Raw genomic sequence first — 27,970 nt, forward strand, 5'->3', positions numbered from 1 at the left:
CAACTACTGTGCAAACCTGAAGAGGTTAAATGAAGCACACTGCCACCATGTGGTCAAAAGAGTTTCTTTTCATTTCTGGCAGCCATATTCAATACATTCATATACAGCCACACTCAACAGTACAAAAGCACTTAATCATCATATAGAACACCAGTAGAAATGACATAGATAGTACAGCATAAAGGGCCTTTACAATACAATATGTTTCCTTTAAGCTGTTTTAACAGTTCAAAAAAAAACTGCTAAAATGAATTGGGGGACACCTGAGTTAACTTCATTAGACAAAACTTTTTTTTAATGCGGAATGCCATATTTTCTATTTCATTAGAATTTATATGCCATTTCCAGTTCAGAGGCAGTGCAAAGGGTGGTCACGGGGAGGCCCTGTCTCCTGTTTGTTACAAATACATGTGAGGAATGTTCGTGTGCAGACGTTGAAAAAGAGCTGATCTCAGGGTCGCAGGGCAGCCTCCTCGGCCACAATGCGATCTCTGCATGTTTGACGGAGTTTCCTTACCGACGCCATGGACAGACTTCCAGGCTCCAAAAATATTTTCTGGAAGAACATTCAGTATGTGAACAGTTTAAAACATACTGCGTGTAGCAGTTTTTGGAACTTGATGTATTAATAAAATAAATATCGAGGTCAGATTAAGATAATATAATCATTTTCCATTGTTTTAGTCCAAGGTAGGCCAAAAATGTCTAAGATGTTTGATAAAAAGTTGAAAAATGTTTTTACTACTCCTCAAATATTAATGTGTTTATCCACATGTAAACTTGCAATGCTGGTTTGGTAAATCAGCAGAAATTTTTTTCACAACCAGCCAAAATCAACAAGTTATGGGACAGGGAGTTCATGAGATTACATGTTTCTGTGCTCAGAAGGGAACGGAACCTATACATGGCTTACCGAGTGTAACGTAACATGCCAATACAAATCGAGCGGAAAGAAGCCGTGTGTGGCCTGAAATCTCACCTGCATGAAAGTGTGGCAGTCCTCTACAAACTCCCCGTGGGTTATCTGTTTGAAGCGCTCGCAGACGTCTGGAAGGTTCTGCGCCTGTAGCAGGAGCGCCTGGTGGTGGCGGATCAGTGTGAGGGCCACACGGAACAGGATCTTAGAACCCTCGTAGAACAAACAGTCCCAGATCCTTAAGACTGTCTGGTGGTGGGGAGTATGGAAGGGACCAAACGCAACAGAGGAGGAAGATCAATATTAAAAACAAATCTGACTGAAAGACTACATAAATGCAACCCTCTTGAGAAATGACTTCCTTCCCACCTCCACTGGTAGGACGTCGATGAAGAGGCAGATGAACCAGCGAGACACCACCAGGGACCACATGACGTTGTGCTGCTGCATCAGGTGCCACACCGCGGGCACTTTCACCTTCAACAGCTCCCCCAACACCTCCTGATCCGTCTTCAGACCCATCATGGCTGCCGTGTAGTAGTCTGTCACACGGGGGCAGAGACGAGACAAACGTCCATCATTACTGGCCAGCTCCACAGAGACTAAGTAGGCCATTTGGATGGAAAAGGGTAGAAGGCCACAGACCTGGTAATATCCTGCCCAGTAAGGCATCCATCAGCCAGAAGGACTTCTCCTCATCTTTTGTAATGATGATCAGATAACCTGCAATGAAATTCATCCCCTGTAACACAAAAGGAATTCCATGCTTGTGAATACAACACTGGCCATGAGTCATGCGCACTAACTTGGTTCCCAGGCAACATTCCAAAATCAGAGCCAGAGTCAGTTGGCATCTGTGTAATTGAAATACTATCCCCATCCTATGTGTACTCTGGATCCTAAAGATAGTGCACCCAAGAGGTAAGTGTTTAAAGGGTGGGTTTGGCTAGGACCAGGGAAGGCAGAGACAAGCATGACAGAGAAACACAACTGCAGAATGAAAATGTAAACTGATCCTATAGAGCGATGGTATAATTGAACAGAGTTTGCCAAGAACAGATGCTCCTCTTCTTCAATGACACATTAAAACCACCAGGTGGCGTTTTTCATACAACCAAATTCAATATGTTGTAAATATTAAATATTTTTTGGAGCATTTACTCGTAGTGTCGTATGTTGTTATGGAATTACAGTTTTTGTTCTTATCAACTCAATCACATTTGGCTGTTCAAAAAGCCACATATGAAGAAGTTGAAGACTTTTCATATTCAAAACATTTACAACTTTTCATATTCAAAACAGCTAACACTGTCCACTGACAGGACAACACATTTGATTTGCAAAATGCTCCAACCAAATGTTAAAAATATGCCACCAAAGCAACTATTCTATGAAACTTTATAATGTGAACAAACAAACGAAAAGTACAAGCTACAGTTGTCAATTTCCACCTATTCCATCTGTCTTTGTAATTCTCTATCGTTCAGCCACGTTATCTGTTAACACTTTACAGTGTTCCATCACGTGCCAAAGTCAACTGTAAAAAACAAAAAAAAATCAAGGAGGGACAAGCGTCAAAATACAATGGGCTATGCTATGTTCTCATGTGGTGGTTTTACAGAGAAAGCAACTGAACTCTCCCTACACCTTGCCCCTTAGTCATTTCCTCATTTATCCTAGTCTCCATTTTCCCATGACCTTTTTAAAAACGTACACTTCCAGACATGGTCTTGAAGGACATTCATTTCCTTACTGCAACAACTTACAAACATTTTAACATGCAAGTCTGAAATACTCTACAAAACATTCACACATTCACAACTGCGAACAAGCAAGTGAAATAGCTTCTGTTGCACTTAATGTTCAGAAAAATGAAAACATGTTCTCAATCATTCTTACTCAGGAACACAAAATGATACATAATCTCACTACAGATATATGAATATTGGTGCACATTTACACACACACACATACACAGAAAGCGAGAGAGAAACACAATGATCACAAAGATTTGAAACTGGGCAGACATCCATAAAAAGTGCCCTGTCTTTTGAAAGGCTTCTGCAGCCCATTTAATGAGCCTATTACTGAAAAGAGGGAGGGTACAACTATGCATAGCTTCGGGAGACATGGAACAAACATTCCCTTGTCCGCTAGCAGGACAATACAAGGTACAGACAACTGGCTCCAAAAAGGTTATAAGCAGGTATGGTGGTACGGGTACCTGGCAGTATCCCACATCATTGTTGTGGTGTCCATAAGCCAGGAGCACATTGTACAGGGCCGTCTGTAGACACGACTCAGAGGAACTTCTGAAAAGGACATTGTCCGGAAAGGTCCTGTGCATATCTATGAAAGGGCATGACCACAGTTAAATACTCACAAACAGGCACAAAAACAAACTAGCCTTTCATCTAGTGTGTTCCCCTTTCCCTCACTTCCTCAACTCTCAAACTAGTGTCAAGTTAAGATTTAGTCATGTATTTTGTGGCTGACAACTTTGAGGTCAATTTACTGTTTACCAATGGATGATGGATACGAGGTACAATCTACCCTGCCCTACACACACACACACACACACACACACACACACACACACACACACACACACACACACACACACACACACACACACACACACACACACACACACACACACACACAAAGGATATTCCTTCATTGTTCTCCTGAATCCCTATTCCATCCTGCCCCATCTCATATTTCCAGTTACAGTATAAACATCTTACCAAAGAGACTCATACTGATTATGACCCCTGGCTGCATGTCTAGCCCATCCCTTCACGAAGCTTACCTAAGCGTATAGTCTCCTCCAGCTTAGCATTGTGCTTGTTCTTCAGGAGGGAGTGGTAGTATCCTGGGTGCTTCTCCAGCTGCTCCTGAGCACCACTGGCCGCCATCCAGATCTGAGCACGGTGCTCTTTGGGTACTCCTTTACGCACATAGCGCTTCACTGTGTAATAGACCATAGCAACACTCAAGATAGATGTATTCAAACTAAATAGGTTTTATAGAATAAAGTGATGCATGTTGTGAATTGATTCAAACTATTTAAAAAGAAAATGATGGTGTATGTGTGTGTGTGTGTGTGTGTGTGTGTGTGTGTGTGTGTGTGTGTGTGTGTGTGTGCGTGCGTGAGAGAAAGAAGGAGAAGAGAGACAGAGACAGTTGAGAGGAGACAAGAGACAAGAAGGGGGGAGGAAAAACAAGGCAAGAGCAGCAGAACTAGTGCAACACCGGGTAAAGTGTTTGAATGCGCATCCCTCTCTCTGACCTTTTATGTTCTTCTCCACTTTCACATTTCCATGTAAAAGTTTGGACCACTTCACGGATCTTCTTCGAAGCACTGCAAGATACTCAGACATCATCTCCTCGTGGGACTCATAGTCGAAGTCCTGAGGCCTCTCAAACCCGTAGGGATCAACCCTGCGTAGACATGGGTGTTGTATGTCATGAAAATAACAAATAATTCATAGTTCATCACGCAAGTGGTTTGAAATGCACAAAATGGACACAGAAAAAGGAAATTCAAAGAAACTAAAATATACCATTTAATGCAGACTGAGACCAAGTTAACACAGGTTTGTTTACCTTCTATGTTACTTGTCAGATAAAATCTGTTAAATCTGTCATACCACAGAGGCCTACACCTAGGTAGTAAAACTTAAATTTTAAAAATGTAAACGGTTTACATTTAAAAATGCACTTCCATCGTATGATAAAGTAAACTTGAGTAGGTCTGCACTCTCCAGCGAATAGACAAACGCAGATACGAGACTGCAAATGGTCTCTGTAACTGACTGTATAATTTAAGAAACACAATATGACCCTCAGCATTTACCATACAAAGACGTTTTAAACACAAAACGGGCGATGTTATACATGGGAAACTGCTCATTTGAGCTACATTAGCCATTAGTTCTGACATAACAGCTGTTAGTCCCCCACACCACGACAAGAAATAACTTGTCCAAGTCTTGCATGCAAGTCACAGCACACAACACCTCATGGAATATTTAACGTTACACGTCATGAAAACATGTTAAGGGATTTTAAAAATGACCATAACGTTATAAATTATGACCAAGTTATTTCAGAATAAACAAGGAAAACTGGTCAAAGGGTTAGTGACGTCGGTAATGTCACAAACAGATCACCTGACAAACAGGTGATTTCTCGGTGGGGATTTTGTAGGTGGTTGAACGGTCTTCGGCGTTTCAGAAGCAGGCAGACCTGGAGATTTCATAGTCCGAGCGATTATGATTTGTCTGTCAACTTTTAAGCAGGCCTATAAGTCGATAAGCAAGTTATCTGGTCCACTAGCCTACCTTTGTGATGTGTCTTTGCTGCTGCTGCTGTTCGTGTTGCTGTTGAGACAATCGTCCGAAACATGATATCCATTCAATTGACGGTCCATTTGGGACCAGTCAAAGCAAATAAGATCACTTTTTTATGTCTATAGCCTCATTCAAAAAAGTATCGAGTCGATCGACAGGTCAGTTTTGCCACCCGAGCAGTAGTCCTCAACTACGACCAGCGCCTGTGCCTGTAAATGCTTCAAAGTTCATTACGATCTACACAAGGTGTCAAATGTCCCGTATCCAATGTCCGTTCCGATGGACAACCCACATCACAGGTGCGTAATAATAGTCTTGCGAGGCCAATAATACCGGAGGTACGGCTAAGGTAAACCAAAGAAGCTTTTCCCAGTCAGCCTATTATAAGCCTTGCCTTGATAACACGGAGAAAAAAAAATACTCTTTACAACTTAAAAGACCACTCGAGCGTACGTAAAAGTAAAATAAAACTAAACTGAGGGAAAAGAAGAGTCCGATTGATCCACTTGACTAGCAATCCGTCGCGACTTTTTGCCCAACATGCTAGATTAAACACTGCTTGGACGGCTCGAGGAGTCACGTTGCCCTTTTAACGTGTACTCACCCTCCCTCCATGAATGCTAATCCCCAGACCGAGCTAGGGGGACATCATTCATTCCCGTTTGGAGCACACGTTGAATGGGCTGTATTCAAGTATTCAAATCGAGTTTAGGCTATGTTCTATGCATGCTCCATTACTAGTGTAAGAAAGGCCTAATGAATAACTTCAAAAAGTTGGGTAAACAAAGCTTTTTTTCTCTTTAAAACTGTTTTCAATAAGCAATTGGCCAATACTCAAATACATCAGAATGTGGTATGTCCTGCTTTACTGTAGGCTATAAAAACGATGCAATAAAATCTTTTGAAATTGTTCATTTTTATTTCACTGTACTATCAGTAAAATGTGGATTCAAACAAAGTCCTCACACAGTTGTTTGTTTTGTACATAATGTGCCGCGTGCCCTCTCTTTCTTATGTTATGAGCCAAAACAGAAGTGGCTATTGTGGCTTTGACATGATCTTGTGTTATTTGTTGAGCTAACAAACTGTGTATTAGCTAGTGACAATACGGAAGCTTGCAGCACTTATCTTTGAGATATGCTTATGAAAATTTTGTAGGTTTTACCTGGGTGTGCCCTGTTGACATGAGGGCTCACAAGGATTTAACCTTCTGGAAATTAACTGCTTCTTATTGGAAAGAGGTTTAGACTGAGGTCTGTGGTCTTACACAAAAAAAGGCAAGCTGAAATGTAACCCAGGCCCTGGATTGACGATAATTTACAATGGCAAACCAACCATAATGCATGAATATGAGTCTGTATGGACTGACGTGTAAAACACATTTCCTACTTTAGCAACTTTTCATTTATACATTTTCGTCTTGGTTAACATGTAGACTACTACATCCAATAGGATCAATGCTGCCAGTGTAGTGTGATGATGCCGTGACTCAGCGCGCGAGGTAGGGCACTGAAAACCCACAGGTAAGGGATCCAGCCCCTACAGGCAGAACACAAAACATTCAATCACTCCACGTCACAGTGGTCTGTAGACAGTGCCGCCTAGAGGATTCATACAATGAACACCAAGTTATTTAGTTCCTTGGTAGATTGGTCTCAAATTGGCATAATGATCTGTCCACATACGTCACATTTAAATATGTTAAATAAACGCTTATTTTAATGTATTCACTTATTTGATTAAATTGTTATTTAAGTGCCCTTTAAAAGTATATACATTGAAAAATTTGCTGTAGCAATTCCGTGAATTAGAAATGACTCAACTATGACAAAAAAAGCAATGGTAAAGTACCGAGACAAAAACAATAAACAATGTATTAATATTTTGATTCAGGCAATATTACCCTCTGTTTACTAACCCAAATAATAACTGACCAATGAGTGACTTATTAAAGTCAATAATCTGGTCAAATACATGGACTTTACACAGAATGTATAAGCCTCAGACAAATAATAGACTCCGGTCTTAGGATATTATGTATTGGCGTCATAAATGAGTATACAATGTATGTGTGTGTGTATGTGTGTATATATACACACACACACACATAGTATATATACATACATACATACATACATACATACATACACACAATGTTTATCTGGCACTTTGACATCACAGCAAACATAACACAGTTGGGCAACGATAATAGTATATAGGGGTGTACTATACTATTGTCAATTTGTTAATGGTATATAGGGGTCTACTATACTATACTATGGTCAATTTGTTCTACTATGATTATGATTTACTGTGTCTATGTACAGCAACACAAATGATTTGCACCATGGGTATTTGATCAGAGTTGTTCTAAAATAAAATATTTGACAGCTTGAGAAAGAAAGGCAGTTTTTACTTAAAGAGCTATAATTTATTTGTTTACATAAATCTGACAAAAAAAGTGAACAAAATTGATGAGAAACACATAACTGCACAAAGTCACACCAACTTCTACAACCCAAAAAAGAAAACGACAAAAGAACAGATGATATGGTCACACGGTTGACCTGAAATAAAATGATATTGAGGCATCAGATAACAGAGCTGACACACTGTACGCAAAACACATTTTGTTTGCTCTCCCTAGCTTTGTTTTTTTTATATAGTTTTAATATGATTTATTTATAGAATTCTCTCTGTACATACTGCTACAGTAGATACAGTATATTACAACTGTAACAATAGTGTTTGTGCTGGTGAGTTGAGCCAAGCTGCATGCTGCTCAGAACCCAGGACTCTGGCTCAGAAAGTGGATCTGTTTAGTGCGACCATCCCAAGCCCTGCAGGAAATACTTGAATAAAAACAACCAAAATAAAAGTCTCGAACCCACCACACAGCAAAGTGCTCTGAGATTTTGCACACTCTCTTTTTCTCACCCACAACTCTAAGGGTGGCCATGGTGGGGGGGTAGAGGGCATCCTCTCCCCTAGGTGTAACACAGCTAGCGGTCAAGGGAGGGTGCAGAGGGGTCCAGATTATATATAATGGTCCCCACGGCGTCTTCAAGAGCCTGAGGTTAGAATTAGCTTGCCTGTGCCAACAGCTGGCAATGTGCACATGGCGACTCCAAAAGCAAATCTTGCGTTGTTTCCTGTGCGCCTCCCTCTCCTCTCCAGGTCTCCATCAGTAGCACTTCCTTGACAGGTGGTCTGCGTACTGTGTTTCTTGCTTTTACTGGATTCTCTTGCTGCCTTCAAGTGTTTCTCTGCTCTTCTTTTCTCTATGTTTTTATATGTTTGTACAAGTCTTTAAAAAAACTACAAAGTCAATGCAAAACAAGACCCCACTCCTCTGGAAGAGCAGGGCTGTGATTATACAGTCTTGCGCTTGGTTCCTGTTACAATTGGCCGGGCAAATTCCACAAAGTCGTCTATCAGGACAGGCCAGGCCCCTGGGAAAGCCAGAGAGAGATTCTCTGATTACACACCTGGGAAGCATGATTCACCTTTGCTCTAAACCAATCACAACTTTAACCAACCTTTTTAATCCAAAACTAATAGTTTTAAGGAGCACACATTCGTGTGAAACATTACATGCCATGCAAACAAATTAGAGGTTTACTGATTACCGAAAAAGGAGGACTTATATTGTTCAGAGCTTCTAAACCCTGTTTCTACCTACCTAGTGTCTACCTTCTGTCCCCTAATATGAGCAGTCCTTTTGCCCATTGTTTTTCACTTATTTCTATATTGGTTGTGAAGCCCTTTGTGCCTCTATACTTTACAAGTGCTATATAAATGAAATAATAAATCATCATATTTTTTTCTGTCCGATTACATACTACTAACTCTACAGAAAGCTTATGGTGTGCTACTGTGTGCTTGTTTGCTGGACGTGAGAAAGTGTATTGTAATTATCATTACATACCTTCCTCATCATAGTTTGACATGTCATCAGCAATCATGTTGCCGAAATCCAGAAGCAGATTCCATGTGTCTTTTGGGATGGACCGCTTGTGGTGCTCCTATTAAAAAAGAGGCACAGGGGTTGAAATAATTTATGACAGGATTGCTTAGCTCTGGCACTATCATAATTATGATGTCATGAAAAAAATATATGAAGAACATCATATAAAAAACTGGCATGGCTCCTTCATAATCTAAACTCATCTTCAGAATGACAGGTGTAGTCTAGTTTATAATAGCTCTCCAACTCTGATTTGGTTTGTACATGCCTCCAAGGACCAAGTAAGAGCATTTTGGTTGAACTGAACATAAATAGCAAAGCTACCACTATAAACATGCTGGAAATCCTCTACTGTGTGACCACTCACCAATAAAAACCTATTCCAGAGATCCAAAAACTTGAACCGGCCTGTCAGTACCAGATTCCAGTAGGCCACAGCCATCTCTAAATCTAAAAGTGGACAACAGAAAGATGCATGAGTGCCAAAAATGTTTCTTGATAATACCTTTTCTTTAGTTTACCTTAATCTCTCTCAGTAAATGTTTCTCTGACTCACCTAAACCCTTTTGTCCAGGGTTCTTGGCAAAATTGAAGGTGAATTGATAGAAGTCCTTGAACTTTCCACTGTCTTTGAGCTCCTGCTCTAATCTGGGTAAAACAGCCTTCAGTTTCTCTGGACTGTCACACCTAGAAGAAGAACAGATAAAAAAAATAGGTAGAAATCAGTCCAATGGAAACAATGTCCAATGACCTTTTAAATATACATCCCGGTGACTGAATGAGGAACAATTCCAACTTGTATCTTCATATTCAAAATTAATTTGGATACAATAGTCATCGTCATCAGAATATGTGGGGTCTCTCTTTTGTTACAATGCAATGTTGAACATGGCCAGAGCTACAAAGATGGATACTTCGTGACACGTGTTTCAGAATATCATCATAGCCCACCCTAGTTCTGTCATGCCATCAAGGAACTCCTTCTTGGTGAATTCGCACTGCGTGGCAGCACGGAACTTCCATGCCACGACCAGGACACTTATACTGGCCGGGTCTAGGTTGAGGTCATCGCAGAACTGCTGTATACCATCGATCCCGATCTTATTTTCATCCTGGGGATCTAAGAGGCGGGGGAAAGGGGAAAAAAATACAGCACAAGAATGAAATTATCTATGCAAATTATCTAAATTCCTCCACACAATCCTATACATTCTCACAAAATGACATAGGTCTGTACTCCATAAATATATCCCTATCGTATACCTACTCCTAAAGCAAACACACACACCCACTGTCACAAATACAAAAAATATTAAGCACAACACTACAAAAAATGTAATCATTTTGAAAAAAATAACAGCTCTGACTTGCCTTTGTAACGATTGTAGAGCTGTTCAAGCTTCTTCCTGTCCACTGAGGTTTTCATGGATTCTTTGTAGTAGAGGTCTGGGTTCTGGAAGTAGTTGTCTGTGGCCACTTCTAGTTTCCAGTCATTCTGCGTCAGGCAGTACACAGCTGTCTTCTCCCCAGCCTGAGTAAAGGACATAAACTGGCGAACCTTGTCCTTCTGTGACGACTTCAGCTTGTGCTGCACGGACACAAAGGAGAAGCCCTCAAACGTAGGCTCAGGCACACGGTGCGAGACCGATAGCAGCACATACAGACAAACAGAGACACAGACGAGTATGCAGAGGGACCAAAATACACTCATCCAGAGACACACACCAACAGGCAAACAGATACAGAAAGGAGTTGCCCTGTTTACTGCCAAAAGTGCCCAAAACAAATACAAATTTGTCCCCAGAGATACAACACATGATATGTGAGAATTTAAAGCAAAGGTTGAAGATTCTTATCTTATAGCATAGTACATGTGCTGAACTATGGAAGGCCACTTGCAAAAAAGATCCTCTTGGAATGTAACTCAAGTAGGAGGACCTCTTAGCTATCTCAGGGCAGCCCACACAAACAAACCAAGCAAGTTGGGAGTTATTTCCAACCATGTCGAGTAAGCACATTTGTTCATATGACATCAGAGCCACACGTTGGCCTGGGAGACATCAGAGTATCCTGACTTACTAGCTACATGTTTACCTTATCTAAAAATAACACTTATTATAAAGCTAACCATGACTATTGACATGTTAAGGACCAAGCCAACGTTCTAGATTTCAATCGTTACTGTCAGTGATCCACAATTTCGGTAAGCATTTTTCTTAAAGATTGGTCATTGGTCTGTGTGAGTGTCCCAGCGTAAATTAGCAAATGTGTGGTGTGCAGAAAGACGGTCAAATGAACCACTTCCACTGTTGTTCTTTTTATCCTCTGAGCTTCGCCACTGCAGTGAGTCGCGACCCAGTTCTCGCGTCAGCGCGGCTAGCTCTCGCCTCTGCCCAACCAAAGTTACAGTTCGCCAAAAAGGGAAAGGAACGCGCGGCGGAGTGACTGCGGACCGAGCTCTCAAAATATCAACAACTGACCTTCCCTCTCTCGTTGATAAATTTCGGTACAGAAAATGAAGTGACAATGCGACACAGGCTAAGGACACAGCATATGTACGAAGCGAGCGGACACCCCCGCGCATCACGACATTAACTCCGATGTTGTGCATCTTCGTAGATGTTTAATCTACCGTTTGGGTTTATGATTTTCATAATACCTACCATTTTTATCACCCGCTGTTAGACCAATTTGATACTCAGTAGTTCCGTGTACGCCTGCGCGTCAGCATCAAGGGACTGCGCTAGAGGAGCATGGAGTTTGCGCATTGAAGTCACATGATGCAGGGAATTGTAGTTTAAAAACAGTTTTGAAATTGGACCATAGACATAGAAGGTGTTCCTATGTCTATGAACTTGACAGTATAATGTTTGCAGCGTTGGCACCCCATTGGATATGTTTGGGGAGTAAAATGACCAAGGAAGTATAAAAAAAACATGACTAGCACATATTTATTTAATCTGCCTGTGTCACCTGTGCTCATCTTTTGTTTTTATAGGCCAACATGACAAACAACCAACCGGTATGTTATTGTTAATAAACTAACTTTCAAATGTGAAAAAGAAGTATGAGAATAAGATGAGAACATAAACGGCACTTCAGTAACGCATAGGAGCTTTGCTCTTCCAGTTGAGCAAAACACTCGAGGATTCAGAGTACATAACCTACGTCTCCAAAGAATTCACAGACTAACTTTACAGCACAGCTTCGAGAAAGGGAACCTGGTTGCCTTCACTTCGTTCTTGTACGTTTTACGTTCCAGGGAGTGTTTTCCAACTATTTTAAACGAAGAGAAGAGGAACGTTGACATAAGTCTTAAACGATGAATATACAGAATCTAAGCATTATTGAAACACTTTCAACTAGAAGCGATAAAGTTAGCCACTGAAGTCTGCTAGCAGCTACTTTGCTATTTCCAACCACTGATTGGATTACACGGTATTTGAAGCTTAATAAGAATACACTGGTCTATGACAACTCTTAGAGTGTGTCCAGCTCGTTATGACATGACATGCAACTGTGGGTCAGACGCCTACCTGACCTTTTCTCGTGGGTTTTTCGGTTTGAATCACCTCATCAACAGGCTCCAAAAGTTGTTACGCTAGCGGCGGCTGTGCCACCGGACTAGGTTTCGACAGCTCAGCTGCCTCCAAGCAGGGAGGGGCAGCATCACATGAGTCCTGCCGTTTTGTCAAACAATTATAAAAAGAAAAACATGGAAGCACTTTTGATCACTATGACTTAGAACAGTGCATATGTCATTGGACCAATACAATAAAAAAGAAGAATTAAATTACATAGCTACAGTAAAAACTACATAGGCTAGGCAATATTTTGCAGTGGAAGTCCAGACCAAAAACGTGACCCAATTGACCTTGACTGACCGAAAGAGAGGCTAGAGTTAAGTTTGAAACCATTCATAACCTCGACCTGAGAAACATGGATCAAAACATTAAAAACCGGTATGGTAAGGTCACCTGTGCGCGACAGCAGGTCACACAAAATTGGCTAGCTGTATCTAAATAAAGCCAACTCAAAGTTTTTGACAGCTGTCTCATCCATTCAAATTCATCCAAGCTATGTTATGCCAAGGGGGTATTTGAAGCCTGGCTCGAAGTTACCAGTCTGTAACTGTAACGTTAATCGTTTTCTTAAAATGTGAAATAGCACCTCACCAGTTAACTTTAAGTGCAACCTCAATGGACCTTTCGAACTTTGATAGTTTAGCTACACGAGAGCGCATTAAATTACGCTGTAAACTAGCTTTTTAGACAACTTTGTCAGATGGTTATATACTATACAAGTTGGGGTAAGCAACAGCACTAAACTTTGCCTTAAAAGCAGAAGCAACATTGTAAACACCTCTTCAGACTAGCAAGGAGCAACCATTCCACTATCTTACCAGCAGCCGTTGAGACAGTAGCCTAACTGCCTTATTTCACGCGAGCGGAGTCCTCTACCTTTACCGCACACGGCCCAATAGGAAAGCATTCCTCCAGCAGCTGGTAAAACAACTATGATGGCAAGCACCTTATCAACACCTGGCACTGTACCCATTGCTAATCTCTCCATATGATCACATTTTATGAAGGTCTGGAGTATGGAGTGACTTTTCAGTAGGTTAATAGGACAGCAGGCCTCAGTCCTGATACGTGGTGGATAGAGAAATAGAATTGTAGAATTTAACACTGGTATATGACACTGTCAAACTGTCCAACAAACTGTGTAGGGCATTTCAATCATCTACTTTTCTTCAAGCAAGACTGCCAGTGATCAACAATTCTAAAATTCCAAAATAAGGCCTGATGCCACGGCAGGTCTACTGCAGTGCTTATCGTCAACTTACGAAGATGGGATAGTCTCGTTCGAACGGCTAATGCGTTTATCAGTCTTTGTCAGCTGTGTTTCTCTGCCACTGTAGCGTGTGTGATGAAATATCAAGGCTCTTAAAAGAAACTTCGAAGGGCGTGATAAATTAAGATCTTATTATTGCAGCTATTTAGATCCACTTGACTTGTATCCAAAAAGTATGTTGATATCGTACAGGCATGAGTGTAAACTGATTGTCACTGACAGTTCAGTGTTATTAGTATGCCTAGTTTTGTGGTAGTTGTCTTCATACCATTCTCTGTTTGTACTTTGCTGTTGATAAGCCGGAAGAACGTACCGCATGGTGTGCGCTGACAAAAAGCTTGTGGCCAATGACGTTAGGCGGCAAGGGAAGCCGTAGGGCGCCACCAACCAACCCGATAGTTGCGAAGGCGTGGTTTTGTTGGCCTGCACTGCTTACGTCATATTTTGAATGTCCAATCATAACCACTTGTTCGTAGACACCGCCAAGCTCAGTTTCAGAGAAGGACGAAGACGGAGTAAGCGTCGGCTCTGGTCTCGCAGTGAGCAAACGTAAAGCCAAGTTGAGCAGTTTGAACATACACGTTCAACGTTGTGAGAAGATATTTATGCTGTGGACCGACTTTGGAACAATTCTGCCAACTTTTGATCGATCAAAGGCAACATGCGCCAGCTCTGATAAAGTGAGGTATCTTATTATTTGCCAAATTCCTCTGGCTAGGTTTGGTTACAGCTGGTGGTATCTACTTTGCTAGCAAGCTAACTATTTTTTTATTGAGTGACTTACTCTGGGTAACTCTCTACAAATATTTTAAACTGATTGGAGCATCGCTACTAACGTTAAGGCAGCCTTACAAAATTGACAAATATAGCTAGCTCGTTAGATTGCCAACGTAACGTTTTAAACCATATGGCTGACTTAAAGTATAAGCTTGCTAATTATAAGGTTAGCCAAGCTGTTAGCCAGCGCTAACTGACGCTTACATTACTTTTTTGTGGTTAACGTTCAGTTGTTGAAACACAATCAGGAACATTCATAACTAACGGTAACGAACTGACATCTGGACTTCCCAGTGTCAACATAATCTGATGTTATGTAGGTCATGTTGCTAATCACATATTGGTGTTAATCATGTTTACATGTGTTGCATATTGTTTCATCTTCTAATAACGTGATACTCTGTGCAGTGTTTCACGTTTACATGATTTCTAAGTGTCTTTAGATAACTATATGTCGAAGTTACACTCGCTAGTACATTAGCTATAAAGTTAGCAAGCTAATGTCAGTATTGTTCGGGTTGACAGGCCGGGTTTTCGCGACATATGAATGGAAATTGCAATTGACTTAGCTAGCAGTTAGCTTTGCATCGTACTAGCTATACTAGCTTTGTAAAATGGCTGACTTGTCAATTGCATTCAGCCAAGAAATGTACCAGTGCAATACTGTCAACTGAAATCATTTGCTTCCTTAAAGACCATAACGTCTATAAGTGCATGGTGGATATGTAGTATCTGGTCAATGTTCTGAATCCCAGGCTACCAAATTGTGAAGCACGCGCGTATTAGAACAGCACTACATTCGATTGTTGTCCCATTTGCACGACTGACTTCTGAGAGGTAGATAAGTTAGTTGGGAAGTACAATATCCACCATGAAGTTATTTGGAAACTTGTTCAATCAAACTACCGCCGGCAAACCAAACAACAACAATTTCAGTCATTGTAAGCAATATAAGCGCTACGACGCGAGGTAACGTTGCACTAAGTATCATCAATCTAGCTAGCTAGCGAGGTTCTTCTTAAAGCATCCATTTTGTCGAAGTGGCTCGGTTGGGTGGGAATGAGTGAATAAACACAGAGGAACAGGACAGTTATTTGGTTCACAGCGAATTTGACTGATTCATTCACTTCCCTTGGATGTATCAAAAACAAAATTATTCTTCTGTAGAGTTTTAGTTTCCTGTTTGGTGATGGGGCTTTAGACCTCCTCTTCCTCTCGTGTCCCCAATGCCAACAAAAACAGGACTCGAAGGAGGCAGTATATTAATGTTCAATCGTAAGTGCAATGGAAAATCTCCACAATTTTTCGTTAATTTGTCTTTGTATGGCCGTGCGTGTATTATGCATTCAGAAAAGAGCAATAAAGTCGAATAAGATCAATGAAATTCAGCATCGATTAATTGCATACAAATTCGTGTTGTAGTGCAAAACGTGTTTCAAAGCCACCTTGCTAAGTTAGCTAGCGTGGTGTACCATACTAATACAAATAATATTACTAGTAGAGGCGTCTGTTATATCTTTCGAGGCTACTTTTTGCTGATGAATGTGCCTCCCAGCTCATACCCTGTTTTTTGTTGAAAGTTAAGTTTGATGAGGCATTGCTAGCCATTCTACACGAAGTGGGGCCCGGTTGATTTTGCGAAAAGTTGTTATAAGGGAACAAAGTAGTTGATTCTTCATCATTTAAAGGAATTTACATCTACCCCATTATTCGTTCAGTCCCAGTTATAGGTATGGGTTATTGATACTTTGTCTTTGTTCTTCAAACATTATGCAAACGTTAACGATAGGCAACGACAGTTAGCTTGGTGGCTAAATTAGTCATAGCTCGATTCAGCACTAGCTTTGTGCAGATAGATGCTGTAAGCTAACCGGTGGGGCCTTGGGTTGTGAACAAAATCAAGCTATGCACAACATCGATATTTAAGTGTTTTAAATGTGAGTTATTTCTTTGCGTTTCTGGTGAGGCGTGATAATGTTACATATTTCGTAAGTAACTACTTATTTTGAAAAAAATCGTTAAAGTCACTGATCAACCTGCGGCCTACCCATGAGCTACCCCCACCACGCGCAAACTGTCACGGGGGCTCAGGTAGCCAGTCAGATTATAATGAAGGAGGCTATGGATTGAGAGGTTGGTCAGAAGTATTTAGGACTGTTTCCGTATCAATGTAATCCTACTCCAGGTCCGTTTATTGTCCCTTCCCCCCCTGTATGCACTGGCAACAGTTTGCTTGGGGAGTGTATGTGAACTTTACCACCTAGTTTTAGAGGATTATATTTGTAGTGAATTTGAATTCTAATTGATGTCTGTTGTCCTATGCACTTCACACTGAGTTGTTACAGCATATGTACATAACAGAATTTAAGACATGTTTTCATATTTCTCTCCTAGGTGATTCAGTGATCTGGCACAGTTTCCCAACAAAACCGAGCCATAATTATTTCATCCCCCAAGGATCATGGCCAAAGATGTGAGTACAGTCTCTTTAGGGTTATGCTGCATTGTTCAGACGGCCAAATATCTAAATATTCTGTCAAATGGGTTTTCTACTAAATCAGCGTTTACTCAAAGATTATATCACTGTTGACACCAGGTCTTCACTTCACAGGCTGGTCTGATTGAAGCTAATGGGGAGTTGAAGGTTTTTATTGATCAGAATCTGAGTCCTGGTAAAGGTAAGTCAAGTTGCAGAACTCCATTATTGTGGTTGTTGGCGTGAATGGTGGTCAGAGACATTGGCATATATTTGTCATGCCACATTAAGATAACTATTCTGTGGTAAACCAGGAAGAGTATTTGCTCTTGTCTACTGAAATTACTTGAACTTTCCCATTGCCTTAAGTTGATAACTAACATGTGCTGGAACAATATCTCTAGGTGTCCTGTCCTTGGTGACGGTCCATCCACAGACAATTCCCATTGGGAAGCAACTTCTGCCAAAAACACTTGGGCCGTCTAATGTCAACATTGCCCCACATTTGGTGAGCATCATTGCCTTGCTCTTTTTGTACAAACCTAATCTGTCTGTCACTGTACTGGTAAGATGTAGTTCTAGAAATCCTCAAGTACAGTCATGTACCATTGCTGTTCTGTGATCAGATTGCTATCAAATGGTTTAGTCATTGCCCTGCACCTGGGGAAGGTTGTTTTTCAATACATTTACTTTGGGTTGATTAAGGAAGGTGTGTCAAGATTCAAGTGGAATGAAGGGAGATGAATACTCTCCAGGCTCAGCAGAACATCATGAACCGCTTCAAGTATGTAAATGCATGCCTAAATGATCGTTATTGACTTTCTTTTTCGCCACAGGTGATTGGCACACCCCAAAGACCCAGTGGCTCCAATGCCATTCTGGTGAACAGTCCCCACACGCCGAGCTCACAGTTCCTCACTCAGACCCAGCCGTCCGAAGCCTCGCCCTGGTCCACAGGGTGAGTGTCTGCCATCCCCCGTGGACACCAGCGTGGTGAAAGGGAGTTTGAATGGGCAAGGTGTAAATAAGGCCAAATTCTGAGTTAAAAGTGATCCCATAGAAAGAACCAGCTAGAATCAGACTGTACTAGTTGTCAACGCTGTCTAAGGTGGAACATTTGAGCAGTTAAGTGATTGTCTCATAAACCCTGTGCCCTTAGTATTTAACATAACTTACTTGCATGGTGTTGCAGTCCTGACCACCTGCTATATGTAGTTGTCTTCTGTTTATTTTTATTTTATATATAAACTAGTTTCACTACAGAACAAATATAGCTCTTTGTTGTTATGCTATGTTACTGATGCTATGCATCAAGTCATTTCTCATTGCTTCATGTCTGTGATATTCTTCATATCACTGAAAGCCACTGACCTCTGACAACTGCACTTGGTCTGTCCACAGGAAGCGCAGCAAGAAGGGAGAGAAGAATGGGAAGGGGCTGAGGCATTTCTCAATGAAGGTGTGCGAAAAGGTCCAGAAGAAGGGAGTCACCACCTACAATGAAGTGGCCGATGAGCTGGTGGCTGAATTCAGCTCTACAGACAACCACATTTCCCCCAATGACTCAGTGAGTCAATCACCTTCAGCCAACCACTGTCCTCTTAACCCCTTTCAATGTGTTTTTGTTTTGTGCTGACATGAAGAGTAGATTGGCGTCAGACCGGCCATGAACTAATCAGAATGAAAGAATGAAATTGCCATTTACTTTTGTTTGTTCACTGTAGATCAGAGAAACAACTTAATCATCAGGTTTAGGCAGGTGGCTTGGAGAGGATTTTCAGCAGTATAATATTGAACAGAACCAGTCATCTTTCAAGGCTGACAGACATGTTGGCAGCAGGACAGTATCAAAGTGGAAAGGTTAGCTTCACACTGTCAGTCCAAATCTGATCTCTGCAGAATCCGATTTTTCTGATTGACTGTCCACATTATGTTGCAAGTGAACCGATTCGAACGGTTTGTCTGTGTGGTGATCCTCATTTTTGTTTGCTATAGTAATGACATGGTAATGAAAACACTTGGAATCTGATCACAGCAGTCAGACCTAAATGGATTTGCCAAAATGTGTTTCGAATAGTATTTCAAACCACATGCGGATGTGGTTTGAAACTGATTTGAAGGGGGAAAAAATGGGAATTTCTTTTTTGTCTTGTTTTTTGGCTGTTTGGACTTGCTATGATTGGATTCCAATCCGATATGCACATATCAGATTTTGTCTGACCGACTGAACATAGCCTAAGACTGTTCTTTGTCTGTGCTCTAGCATGTGTACGATCAGAAGAACATCAGACGGCGTGTCTATGATGCTCTAAATGTGTTGATGGCCATGAACATCATCTCTAAAGAGAAGAAGGAGATCAAGTGGATTGGCCTACCCACTAACTCAGCTCAGGAGTGCCAGAACCTCGAGGTAAGGGAATAATTTAGAACTGAAGCCATATTTGTGTATTATATAATACTCCACTGTGTGAGCCTTTTGCCCTAACACCTAACTCCCCTGATTAAGGTTAGGAGATGATATGCTGATTGCCAGTCTATGCATTTGATGGAAACAAACTCAGAATCTATCCTGTATGCCAACTCTATTTAACAAAGTGGTCTTGACAAAAAAAAAAAGGTTTGGGCGGAGCACATTTTAATGTACCTCGACATTACGGTCACCCCTCAGGTGGAGAGACAAAGACGACTTGAAAGAATCAAGCAGAAACAGTCCCAACTCCAGGAGTTAATTTTACAGGTACAACTGAAAGCGGTGCTGCTTTGATTAAACCTTTACTGTGTCTTCTATTCTAAGGCTAAGCCTTCTGTGTCTTTTCTCTTTTTATTGTGTTTTTGCTTCACTTTGAAATGTCTCATAAATGTGTCAGCATGCTATGAGATGTGCTACACTGACCGTGTTGACATCCTCTCTGCAGCAAATAGCCTTCAAGAACCTGGTACAGCGCAACCGTCAGACGGAACAGCAGACCAACCGGCAGCCACCGCACAACTCGGTGATCCATCTGCCCTTCATCATCGTCAACACCAGCAAGAAGACAGTCATAGACTGCAGCATTTCCAATGACAAGTAAATCCCAAAACTCAGAGAAAGCCAATAGCTTGTTTGACATGGTGCGGGGAAGGTGTCACGGTTTAGAGGGTGCGCTGGGGCAAGTTAGCAGGTTGAGGTGTTTAAGGTCAGTGTCATGAGGTCAATGGACGGCCAGTTGTGAACATTCCTGGTCTGTCAACAAGTTCCTCAGATAAATCCACAGGTTTTACTCTAACAAGTCTACTTTTACATTTGTTCCTGCAAGGCTGTGGATTCTCACATGACTAGGCTAATTTCTGTGCTCAAGACAAAAACTATATTTGTATTTAATTGTTACAGTGGTGTGATTTTATAATTGTATTCCAAAGGGTACCATAGGTCAGGAAGCTTAGCTTGTTCTCTTCATCAGGGTTTTTTTTCATCATGGTTGTCTTTGGTTTTTCATATTTTGCTTTGTTGGGCTAAACAGTCATGAAGTCACAAATGCACATGTATGTATCATGTCACCATGTCTGTTTAGGATCTGTCTGGTGCAATCGTTTAAATGCACATATATTATTAACACATCCTGTACATTTTGCATTTTTGGCATTGCCAATCAATGAAGTTACTTGACATGTTGCAGAAATCAGTGGCAGTTCCTTCCTTTTGTATTGTTGACATGACATAATTTTAACGACTGCCTGTGTCGATAGCTTCTTTATTTAGTTTCTCGTGGTGCACTCCTTCCCTCCCTTACTATCTCTCTTTTCCGTTCTCTTCTGCAGGTTTGAGTACCTATTTAACTTTGACAACATGTTTGAGATCCATGACGACATTGAGGTGCTGAAGCGCATGGGCATGGCCTACGGGTTGGAGGCGGGCAAGTGCTCCCCTGAGGACCTCAAGGTGGCGCGTGGCCTGGTGCCCAAGGCACTGGAGCCCTATGTTACAGGTGAGAGCTCTGCTACTGTGCACTTAAATATTTCCAAACACTTTTGTGCTCTGACAGTTTTCAACTGCAAATTACCTCATAGGCAAAGACCCAGGGTAGAACCTTTTATGTCTGAAAACAACAGCCTTGCATCTTCTTTGAGCTCCCCAAAGAACCTAAGAGTGTAGAATAATGAATATAACTCTGACAAGTGCTTTTATACTAGGGGCTGCATGAATCATAATGCAGTAATGCAATAATCACACATTATTGCTAATACACAGATGATAGAACTGCTGTCATCCAAATGAACCCCACAATGAAAATGAAGGCATTCATATGGTAGAATGATTGAATAAAGCTTGACCTCTCCAAAGTTAGTATGACCACTCGGTTCAACACCTCACTGAGGATTGCAATCTATGATTGCCTCTTGTTTTGCTTAGCAGTGCTATATGTTCCTCGTACAGAGAACTGACGTTATGGTGAATGTGATGGTGTTGCCGAACGTGTCTGGGTGTCAGCTTTATCCGCAGAATGCCTGCATCAGAGCTCCCCAGGGCTCCCTGTGCCTCTCCAGTGCTAGACTCATCAGTGTCGCAGTGCTGGCTCTGCAGATCAGATGTATCCCCCCCCCCCCCCTTCCCTCTGTCTGTCTTTGGTCTGTTTCAACTCAAACTGACTCTTGACTCTTGACCCCCAGAAATGGCCCAGGGTCCCATCAGTAGCGTGTTCATGACTGGTGCATCGTCCTCCAATGGAGGTCGTTATCATGTCGGCAGGTAAGCACTTCAGAGCTTAAACTTGGCTTTTTCTCTTTCTCTCTCTTTTTTTTTTTTCCCCTTCTTCATTGTTATAGCATTTTTATTATTTCACTGTTTTTAAACCCTCATCTCCCCCTCTCTGTCTGCAGTGACAGTGGAGCAGACGGCACTCAGGCATCCAGCTCTAATGACTCTCACTACAGCGGCTCCCGGGTGGAGACCCCCGTGTCATACATGGGGGACGACGACGATGAAGACGACTACGACGAGAATGACGATGATGATTAACCACACCCAGTCATCAGTCCTGAGTGCACACCTCTCCAAAAGGCCATATTCAAGGGATGTATCTCCATCGCGCTCACTCTACCATGCTCTATATCTCTTCCACTACCCCCACCCCCCCACCTTACTCGACAAGGGCATTGAAGAGTGTCGACATGAAGGGCTTATGCCTAGTTCATCTTGTTCTCGTTGGATCCTACATTTGGGGTCCGTTCCAAAATCCAGCTATACCACGCCAGGATCTCATACCCCACTGCCTGCTGGGAGTTGTAGTTCTTCAGCAGATGGGCTCCGCTGTAGTTTTAAGGATTAATAACGTCTCCTTGTGAAGCACGCTGTCAGGATGTTTAGCTACCCTGTTCTGCACCATGACTCTTGCTCAGCTGAGAAACCTCCAGGTTAAGTTTCCCTTGTCGCAGGCTGCCAACTAGTGGTGGATAATGTGTAGAGTGACCTCTGTGTGAAATAGTTTATCTCCAGTTTAAGTTTATTCTATTCTGAACAAGCAACGTGATCTGAATTCAAGATGGCAGTCACCCTCTCGAGTGAAGGATTGGAGAATCTGATGCGCCAGCTGCCATTTTGCCCCGTCCGCTGGGCAGATCTATGGATGTGTGGACACTTCGTTTTTTTTTTTTTTTTTTTAATGCTGATTCTTAGCAAGATTTTTAAATGAAATTGTTTTCCCCTCTCCCCTGTGTGTTTGGCTCACTGCCGACTTCTGGGCAGCTTTTTTTCCTGGCATGGGGATGCTCTGTTGAGCAGATTTTTTGTTTTGTTTGTTTGTTTGTTTGTTTGTGTCAGAGCTTTAGAGGTGATCCTTCCCCTCAGACTGCCTGTTATTCCTTTTTGTGTTTACCAATGATAGGGGCGTCGGGGTTGGGGAGTAAAATAAACTCCATTACCCACAAGCGTTTATAGGAAAAACAAAAAAGCTTTTGTTTGTGAATGATGTGTTGGGTCTCCTGAAGACTAGTTTGTAGAGTCCTCTTCAGGTTGGTAATAAAATCGAAATGATGATGAGGTTGTATCCAAAAAGTGGGTAATTATAGGTCTTTTTTGACTCCCTTTGAACATATTTTTTAAACCTGAACAACACATGTACTGACTCTTCCAAGTAACTTTTTCTGTAATCTAATATAAGTTTGGAAATTAAATATAGAGAATGTTTTAACAAGTCGAATTCAATGTGTTTATTGCTGACACTAATGTATCAATAACACTGCACAAAATGAAATCGAATGGAAAAACAATAAAAATCTATTTTATATAGTCCATACGTGTGGGTTTGAGGTACTCGACATATGCTCCAAATCTGGCAACACATCTGTAGCCAAACCACTGTGTTGTATCTTCCAGTCTGGAGAGAAGAGGGGGACACCCACACCCTTCAGCGCTGTAAACAAGAGCAGACATTTCCTCCAGTGGTCACTCCCCTGAGAGCCACGACACAGCGTTGTGTTCTCACTGAAAGAATGTTGCATCTAGTGTGCCATACTGATATGCTAACAAGAATTTGGAGGTTAAGGGCGAGAGTATATATGCCTCAGCGAGGTACAATAATGAGATAATACTGAGGGAACCGCAAGTGGTATGTTCCAATATTTAGAAATGAATTTGTGTGTGTGCATTTTTATTGTTTTTCAGGCCTGTAAAATGTAAACAAGTGGAAAATGAATAATACAGTGCTTAATATCTGGGAAAGATGCAGAATTGCACAAGAATATTGGTAAACTCAGGCATGCTCTCAGAACTGGATCAGGGTCTAGAAACATTTAAAACTTGAAGGGCACTTGGGGGAGAGCAGACTACCCAGGCCAAATGCCCTATCGCAATGTTAAAGTGAAACAACATCCCTGGATGTGCTCCATGTGATGGATTCTTCCTTGGCCCATGCTGCACACCTCCACGAAGTTTCATGGAGATCAGACAGGTCGTTTTTGCGTAAGCCTGCCGACAGACACATGAACAAATGGCAACAGAAACAACCACCTTGGCGGATGTTAAAAAAAAGTCTTGTAAATGTGTAGTGTTTGCAGTGCAATTGGCAATGCTGTAGACAAATATTTGTCACATCAACCCAAACCCTTTTGTTGTAAATTGCTGGTCATCCTTTCATAGACTGAGGAGGGCAGTATTGCTTTAATCCCTTTTGCAGTTGGAATACTCTGCACCAGACTGGCTCATTGGCACTGCTGAGTTCCTGATGTTTTCAAAATGGGTTACTCTATTCATTATAAAAGTATAACCATTCAAGGTTATAGACTTTAGTGGTCATAGTACAAATATTGAAGAGTACATCATACAATGTCGAATAACCATAATACGAAGCATTAAACACTCATTGCTGTTTCTTGACCAGCAACAGACATGCAATGCTTAGCACAAAAAAGGCAGAGGTATTAAAGCGATACTGGACATCACTTGTCCTTTTGGAATGTTGCGTCATCCCCATGTGATTTGACACCAGCCCATCTTTCTTCGAGTATCTCACTCCTCCCTCTTATATAGACGAGTCTCACTCTCTTGGTTCTGAACGTCAGCCCTCACATTCTGAAAGTAGCCTTGTAGATCTTGACCTGCTCCTGTGGGATCTCAGCGAGCACAGTGATGTCAAAGGCATTCTTGAAGCGCTCTGTGAATTTCCGGTCACTCTCAAACCGTACCTGGGTGAAAAAAAAGAGGCAGTATAGCATCTAGTCAGAGCTTTTGAACTCAGCTTCTTGTCTGTGAATTGGAACAGTGGAAGAAGAATTTGAAAAAGTCTTCTCTTACATATGTGTTCTTCAAGATGGGTCAAGACCTTAGGGGACCTTAAGGGCCAATTTTTATTTTGTCTCAGTAGCTTAACAGACCTTGTTTGACCAAATGAGAGTGGTCCCAGGACGGCAGAAGTGCTCCATGGTCACCAGGAGTTCGTCCAGACAATCGTGGTGGTAGACAACATCTGCAGCCAGCACATAGTCATACCGGAAGATGGAGGAAGGGAAGGCGCACTTCAGGTCATGACCCCACGCCAGAGTAGCCACCTGAGGGGTGTAGCGACAGCGGCCACGGGTGTTCCGTGAGATGTTATACGTCAAGTTACCCAGGATGTTTGGCAAGTCAGTCGCAGTGACCCAAGCACCTGCAAATCAGATATATTACAGTTAGAACTCAACCTGTTGAATCGACTGAGTGCATTTTGATGACCTATTGACCAAGGATGAGGTAGATGGGGGGAGGGATTTCCTGTTGTGTCAACTGTCCCCCTTATACACACTGCAAACTCATCACACACCATCATTAGGTAAATTCCCTACAGATAGTAGGCACTCTTACCCAGTAAGCAGGCCACTATGGACACCAGACCAGTCCCTGCTCCAATCTCCAGCACTGCCTTGTCCATTAGATCAATCTGCTCACAATTATTCTCCAAGTATTGACAAAGAGCCAGAGCCTAAAGGAGCACAGACATGAGACCTAATGTTAAAAATCTTCTATTACTCATCAGACTTGGTCGTATTTGTATTTCTACCCATGTTTATATATAGCTCAAAGTGATATTCACCCCAGGCCAGATGAGGGCGCCAAATGAGTCGAGAGACGTCTTGATGTTAATTTCTTGACCAGCAAAACTGAAGGTTTCACAGCTTGGCTCCCAAATCTTCTTCTTTTCCACTACCTCCCATGGCATCACTTGGCAAGTGAAAATGCACAACAGCCACTGCTACATTAGCAATGTCACTGTCACAAGGCAGACACTCATTAATAATGTAATGGACCCCACCACCAGTTTATCATGTAACACACACCCAGTGCACGACCACAACACAGCTGCATGTAATAACACATTGAGTCATGGCAGTTTATAATAGGCCGTAATTACTTTTGACAGTTTTTTGGTGAAGACAGTACACATAGATTTCTCCACTAATATTCAAATGTCAACATTTGAGCCTCCATACAAATGTCATTTTGAGGGCAAGTTGCCTTCATATTGCCAACTGTTTAATAGATGGCTTTTAGGGTCATAAGTCAACATCACACTCATAACTCATAACCCAAACGGTAGACTGCTCCAACACCTACCTCTCTCAGACGGATATCCATCTTCCTCTTGCTCGTTGACATCCTCCTCTTCACACCTCGCATCCTCTTTTCTTGTCACTAAACATACATTGATGAACGCCCTTCCTTCTGTCTTGGGCTTACCCAAGTAGTTGTCCATGGCAACAATCTGCACCACTGTGGTCTGAAGATCTCTGTGGTGAGCTGTGAGGTGCATGACACAGGGGTTCAGCTTTCTCAATTAAAGCCTGTGGTCTCTTTATTTATAGCTCATGTCCACTTAACCATGCAAAGAGGAATACCTGCAATAGCTCAGAAATGGCATCACTTTCTACTGCTTATCTGAAGTTTCTTCATGGTTTAAATTGTGCACCCCATATACAGTTCTTCTTTCCGACATAGCTCTCTTTTGAAAATAGTGAACTCCATGAACATGCTTTTAAAAGTGGTCAGTTTCCCAACCAACCATCTTAAAATATTGCAAATCAAATGTGTTTAGTTAGTGGCTTCAACCTCCCAGTCCAATGCAGGTCAAATTCACAAGGAACAGCCTCTGTCATTATCACTCATCTGTTTCATCTTCATCACGTTCATCTTTATCAGTTTCATTTTCATCAGGTTCATTTGTCTGGCGTGAGCCTCAACCATTTAACGCATTAACAGCAAGGTCTCAGCTCAGCTTTAGCAGCACATGACATTAGCTGATTTTATGACAGTCTGCAAGAACTCAATTACACCTCACTAAATGTCAACTCTGGACCAGTCAGTTGTCAATTTCCACTTTTTTCCACTATAAGTGACCACAATGATCTCACAGATTTTGTCCAGTGTGCCTTATGCACATTTAGATTGGTCACTCTTTTTATGTTCATTTCTGGAACATGTTTTGTTAATGCATCTTTGTATGCTGAATATGTTGAGGTACCATTTGATAGTTTTGTATCCTGACTTCTCTCCAGTTTTGACCTCACCTTAAGATTTGAAATCCATAAAGTCGGCACTTAAACTTGATTAGAAATAGGGTTAAATTACTAAATTAAAATCTAGATCTGCAGGCAGGTTTTCAATCTAATAACTGCAGTACTATATCAGGTGTGCATTGGAAGCCTTTGGAAGTTATCATCTGATCCCTTATGATCCCGTCATCATGAATCTTATATGTCTCTGCACTCCACCTAATTATCATTAAATAGGTTTTCCTACCAATCCAGGAGGTATAGCTACTTTTCATGCATATCTTACTCACACCCAGTACAAATTTCTGAAGAAAGATTTATGTTTTGAAATTTTATATTTCAGCCGATCTGATGTTTTCCCATCAGTTATACCAAGAGACACTCAACCCTAAAGTGTTTCATCTCTGCGGATAGAAATGTCCCCAGGTGCATGCATTTTACCAGATGAACAGATCACACGAGACTAAAACTTGATGCCAAACACACATGCAGTGCACACTGTACTGACCTCTGTGAGTAGTTCCTCTGTCCGTCTCTTAGAAGTTGGACAAAGCTAAGTTGCATCTACTCTGCGTCTGCCTGTTCTGTATTTATGCAGGACCAGCATCTCTCCAGACACGCCCAGG

The 27,970-nt window shown here is 41.6% G+C and overlaps 4 protein-coding genes across 13 annotated transcripts; 1 reads left to right on the plus strand and 3 right to left on the minus strand.

Annotated features, from left to right (window-relative positions):
- Positions 1 to 50: 50 nt before the first annotated feature.
- LOC105908010 (growth hormone-regulated TBC protein 1-A) lies at positions 51 to 5,901 on the minus strand. 3 transcript variants are annotated; one of them, XM_031558686.2, is made up of 9 exons: positions 5,263 to 5,860; positions 5,092 to 5,167; positions 4,209 to 4,360; positions 3,729 to 3,887; positions 3,141 to 3,265; positions 1,562 to 1,658; positions 1,286 to 1,458; positions 980 to 1,165; positions 51 to 556 (listed from the first exon to the last, which is right to left on the minus strand). In XM_031558686.2, the coding sequence occupies exons 1-9, from the start codon at positions 5,333 to 5,335 to the stop codon at positions 452 to 454; spliced, it is 1,146 nt and encodes a 381-aa protein (XP_031414546.1). In that variant the 5' UTR covers positions 5,336 to 5,860; the 3' UTR covers positions 51 to 451. The 3 variants fall into 3 exon arrangements, with proteins under 3 accessions (XP_031414546.1, XP_031414553.1, XP_012691898.1); XM_031558693.2 differs by lacking the exons at positions 5,092 to 5,167; positions 5,263 to 5,860 and adding an exon at positions 5,876 to 5,901; XM_012836444.3 differs by lacking the exon at positions 5,092 to 5,167 and having other exon boundaries at positions 5,263 to 5,858.
- A 1,779-nt stretch (positions 5,902 to 7,680) lies between these two features.
- On the minus strand, positions 7,681 to 13,759 carry dcun1d2a (DCN1, defective in cullin neddylation 1, domain containing 2a). Of its 5 annotated transcripts, none has more exons than XM_012836470.3 (8): positions 13,641 to 13,759; positions 12,780 to 12,918; positions 10,610 to 10,826; positions 10,190 to 10,358; positions 9,795 to 9,925; positions 9,606 to 9,688; positions 9,200 to 9,296; positions 7,681 to 8,723 (listed from the first exon to the last, which is right to left on the minus strand). In XM_012836470.3, the coding sequence occupies exons 3-8, from the start codon at positions 10,782 to 10,784 to the stop codon at positions 8,644 to 8,646; spliced, it is 735 nt and encodes a 244-aa protein (XP_012691924.1). In that variant the 5' UTR covers positions 10,785 to 10,826; positions 12,780 to 12,918; positions 13,641 to 13,759; the 3' UTR covers positions 7,681 to 8,643. The 5 variants fall into 5 exon arrangements, with proteins under 5 accessions (XP_012691924.1, XP_012691925.1, XP_031414585.1 ...); XM_012836471.3 differs by having other exon boundaries at positions 12,775 to 12,918; XM_031558725.2 differs by lacking the exon at positions 12,780 to 12,918.
- Positions 13,760 to 14,560: 801 nt separating this feature from the next.
- tfdp1a (transcription factor Dp-1, a) lies at positions 14,561 to 23,515 on the plus strand. Of its 3 annotated transcripts, none has more exons than XM_012836457.2 (12): positions 14,561 to 14,777; positions 17,264 to 17,342; positions 17,481 to 17,547; positions 17,750 to 17,853; positions 18,182 to 18,303; positions 18,747 to 18,912; positions 19,609 to 19,755; positions 20,014 to 20,082; positions 20,261 to 20,412; positions 21,144 to 21,310; positions 21,993 to 22,071; positions 22,203 to 23,515. In XM_012836457.2, exons 2-12 carry the CDS (start codon positions 17,331 to 17,333, stop codon positions 22,339 to 22,341), a joined length of 1,224 nt encoding a protein of 407 aa, XP_012691911.1. In that variant the 5' UTR covers positions 14,561 to 14,777; positions 17,264 to 17,330; the 3' UTR covers positions 22,342 to 23,515. The 3 variants fall into 3 exon arrangements, with proteins under 3 accessions (XP_012691911.1, XP_012691912.1, XP_012691913.1); XM_012836458.2 differs by having other exon boundaries at positions 14,561 to 14,772; XM_012836459.3 differs by lacking the exon at positions 14,561 to 14,777 and adding an exon at positions 15,522 to 16,144.
- Positions 23,516 to 23,600: 85 nt separating this feature from the next.
- mettl21cb (methyltransferase 21C, AARS1 lysine b) lies at positions 23,601 to 27,935 on the minus strand. Of its 2 annotated transcripts, XM_012836460.2 has the most exons (6): positions 27,853 to 27,935; positions 26,410 to 26,592; positions 25,889 to 26,016; positions 25,660 to 25,777; positions 25,194 to 25,465; positions 23,601 to 25,004 (listed from the first exon to the last, which is right to left on the minus strand). In XM_012836460.2, exons 2-6 carry the CDS (start codon positions 26,546 to 26,548, stop codon positions 24,885 to 24,887), a joined length of 777 nt encoding a protein of 258 aa, XP_012691914.2. In that variant the 5' UTR covers positions 26,549 to 26,592; positions 27,853 to 27,935; the 3' UTR covers positions 23,601 to 24,884. The 2 variants fall into 2 exon arrangements, with proteins under 2 accessions (XP_012691914.2, XP_012691915.2); XM_012836461.2 differs by lacking the exon at positions 27,853 to 27,935 and having other exon boundaries at positions 25,889 to 26,064; positions 26,410 to 26,487.
- Positions 27,936 to 27,970: the final 35 nt, after the last annotated feature.

Source organism: Clupea harengus, chromosome 2 (assembly GCF_900700415.2).
Source record: "Clupea harengus chromosome 2, Ch_v2.0.2, whole genome shotgun sequence".
Lineage (NCBI taxonomy): Eukaryota > Metazoa > Chordata > Actinopteri > Clupeiformes > Clupeidae > Clupea > Clupea harengus.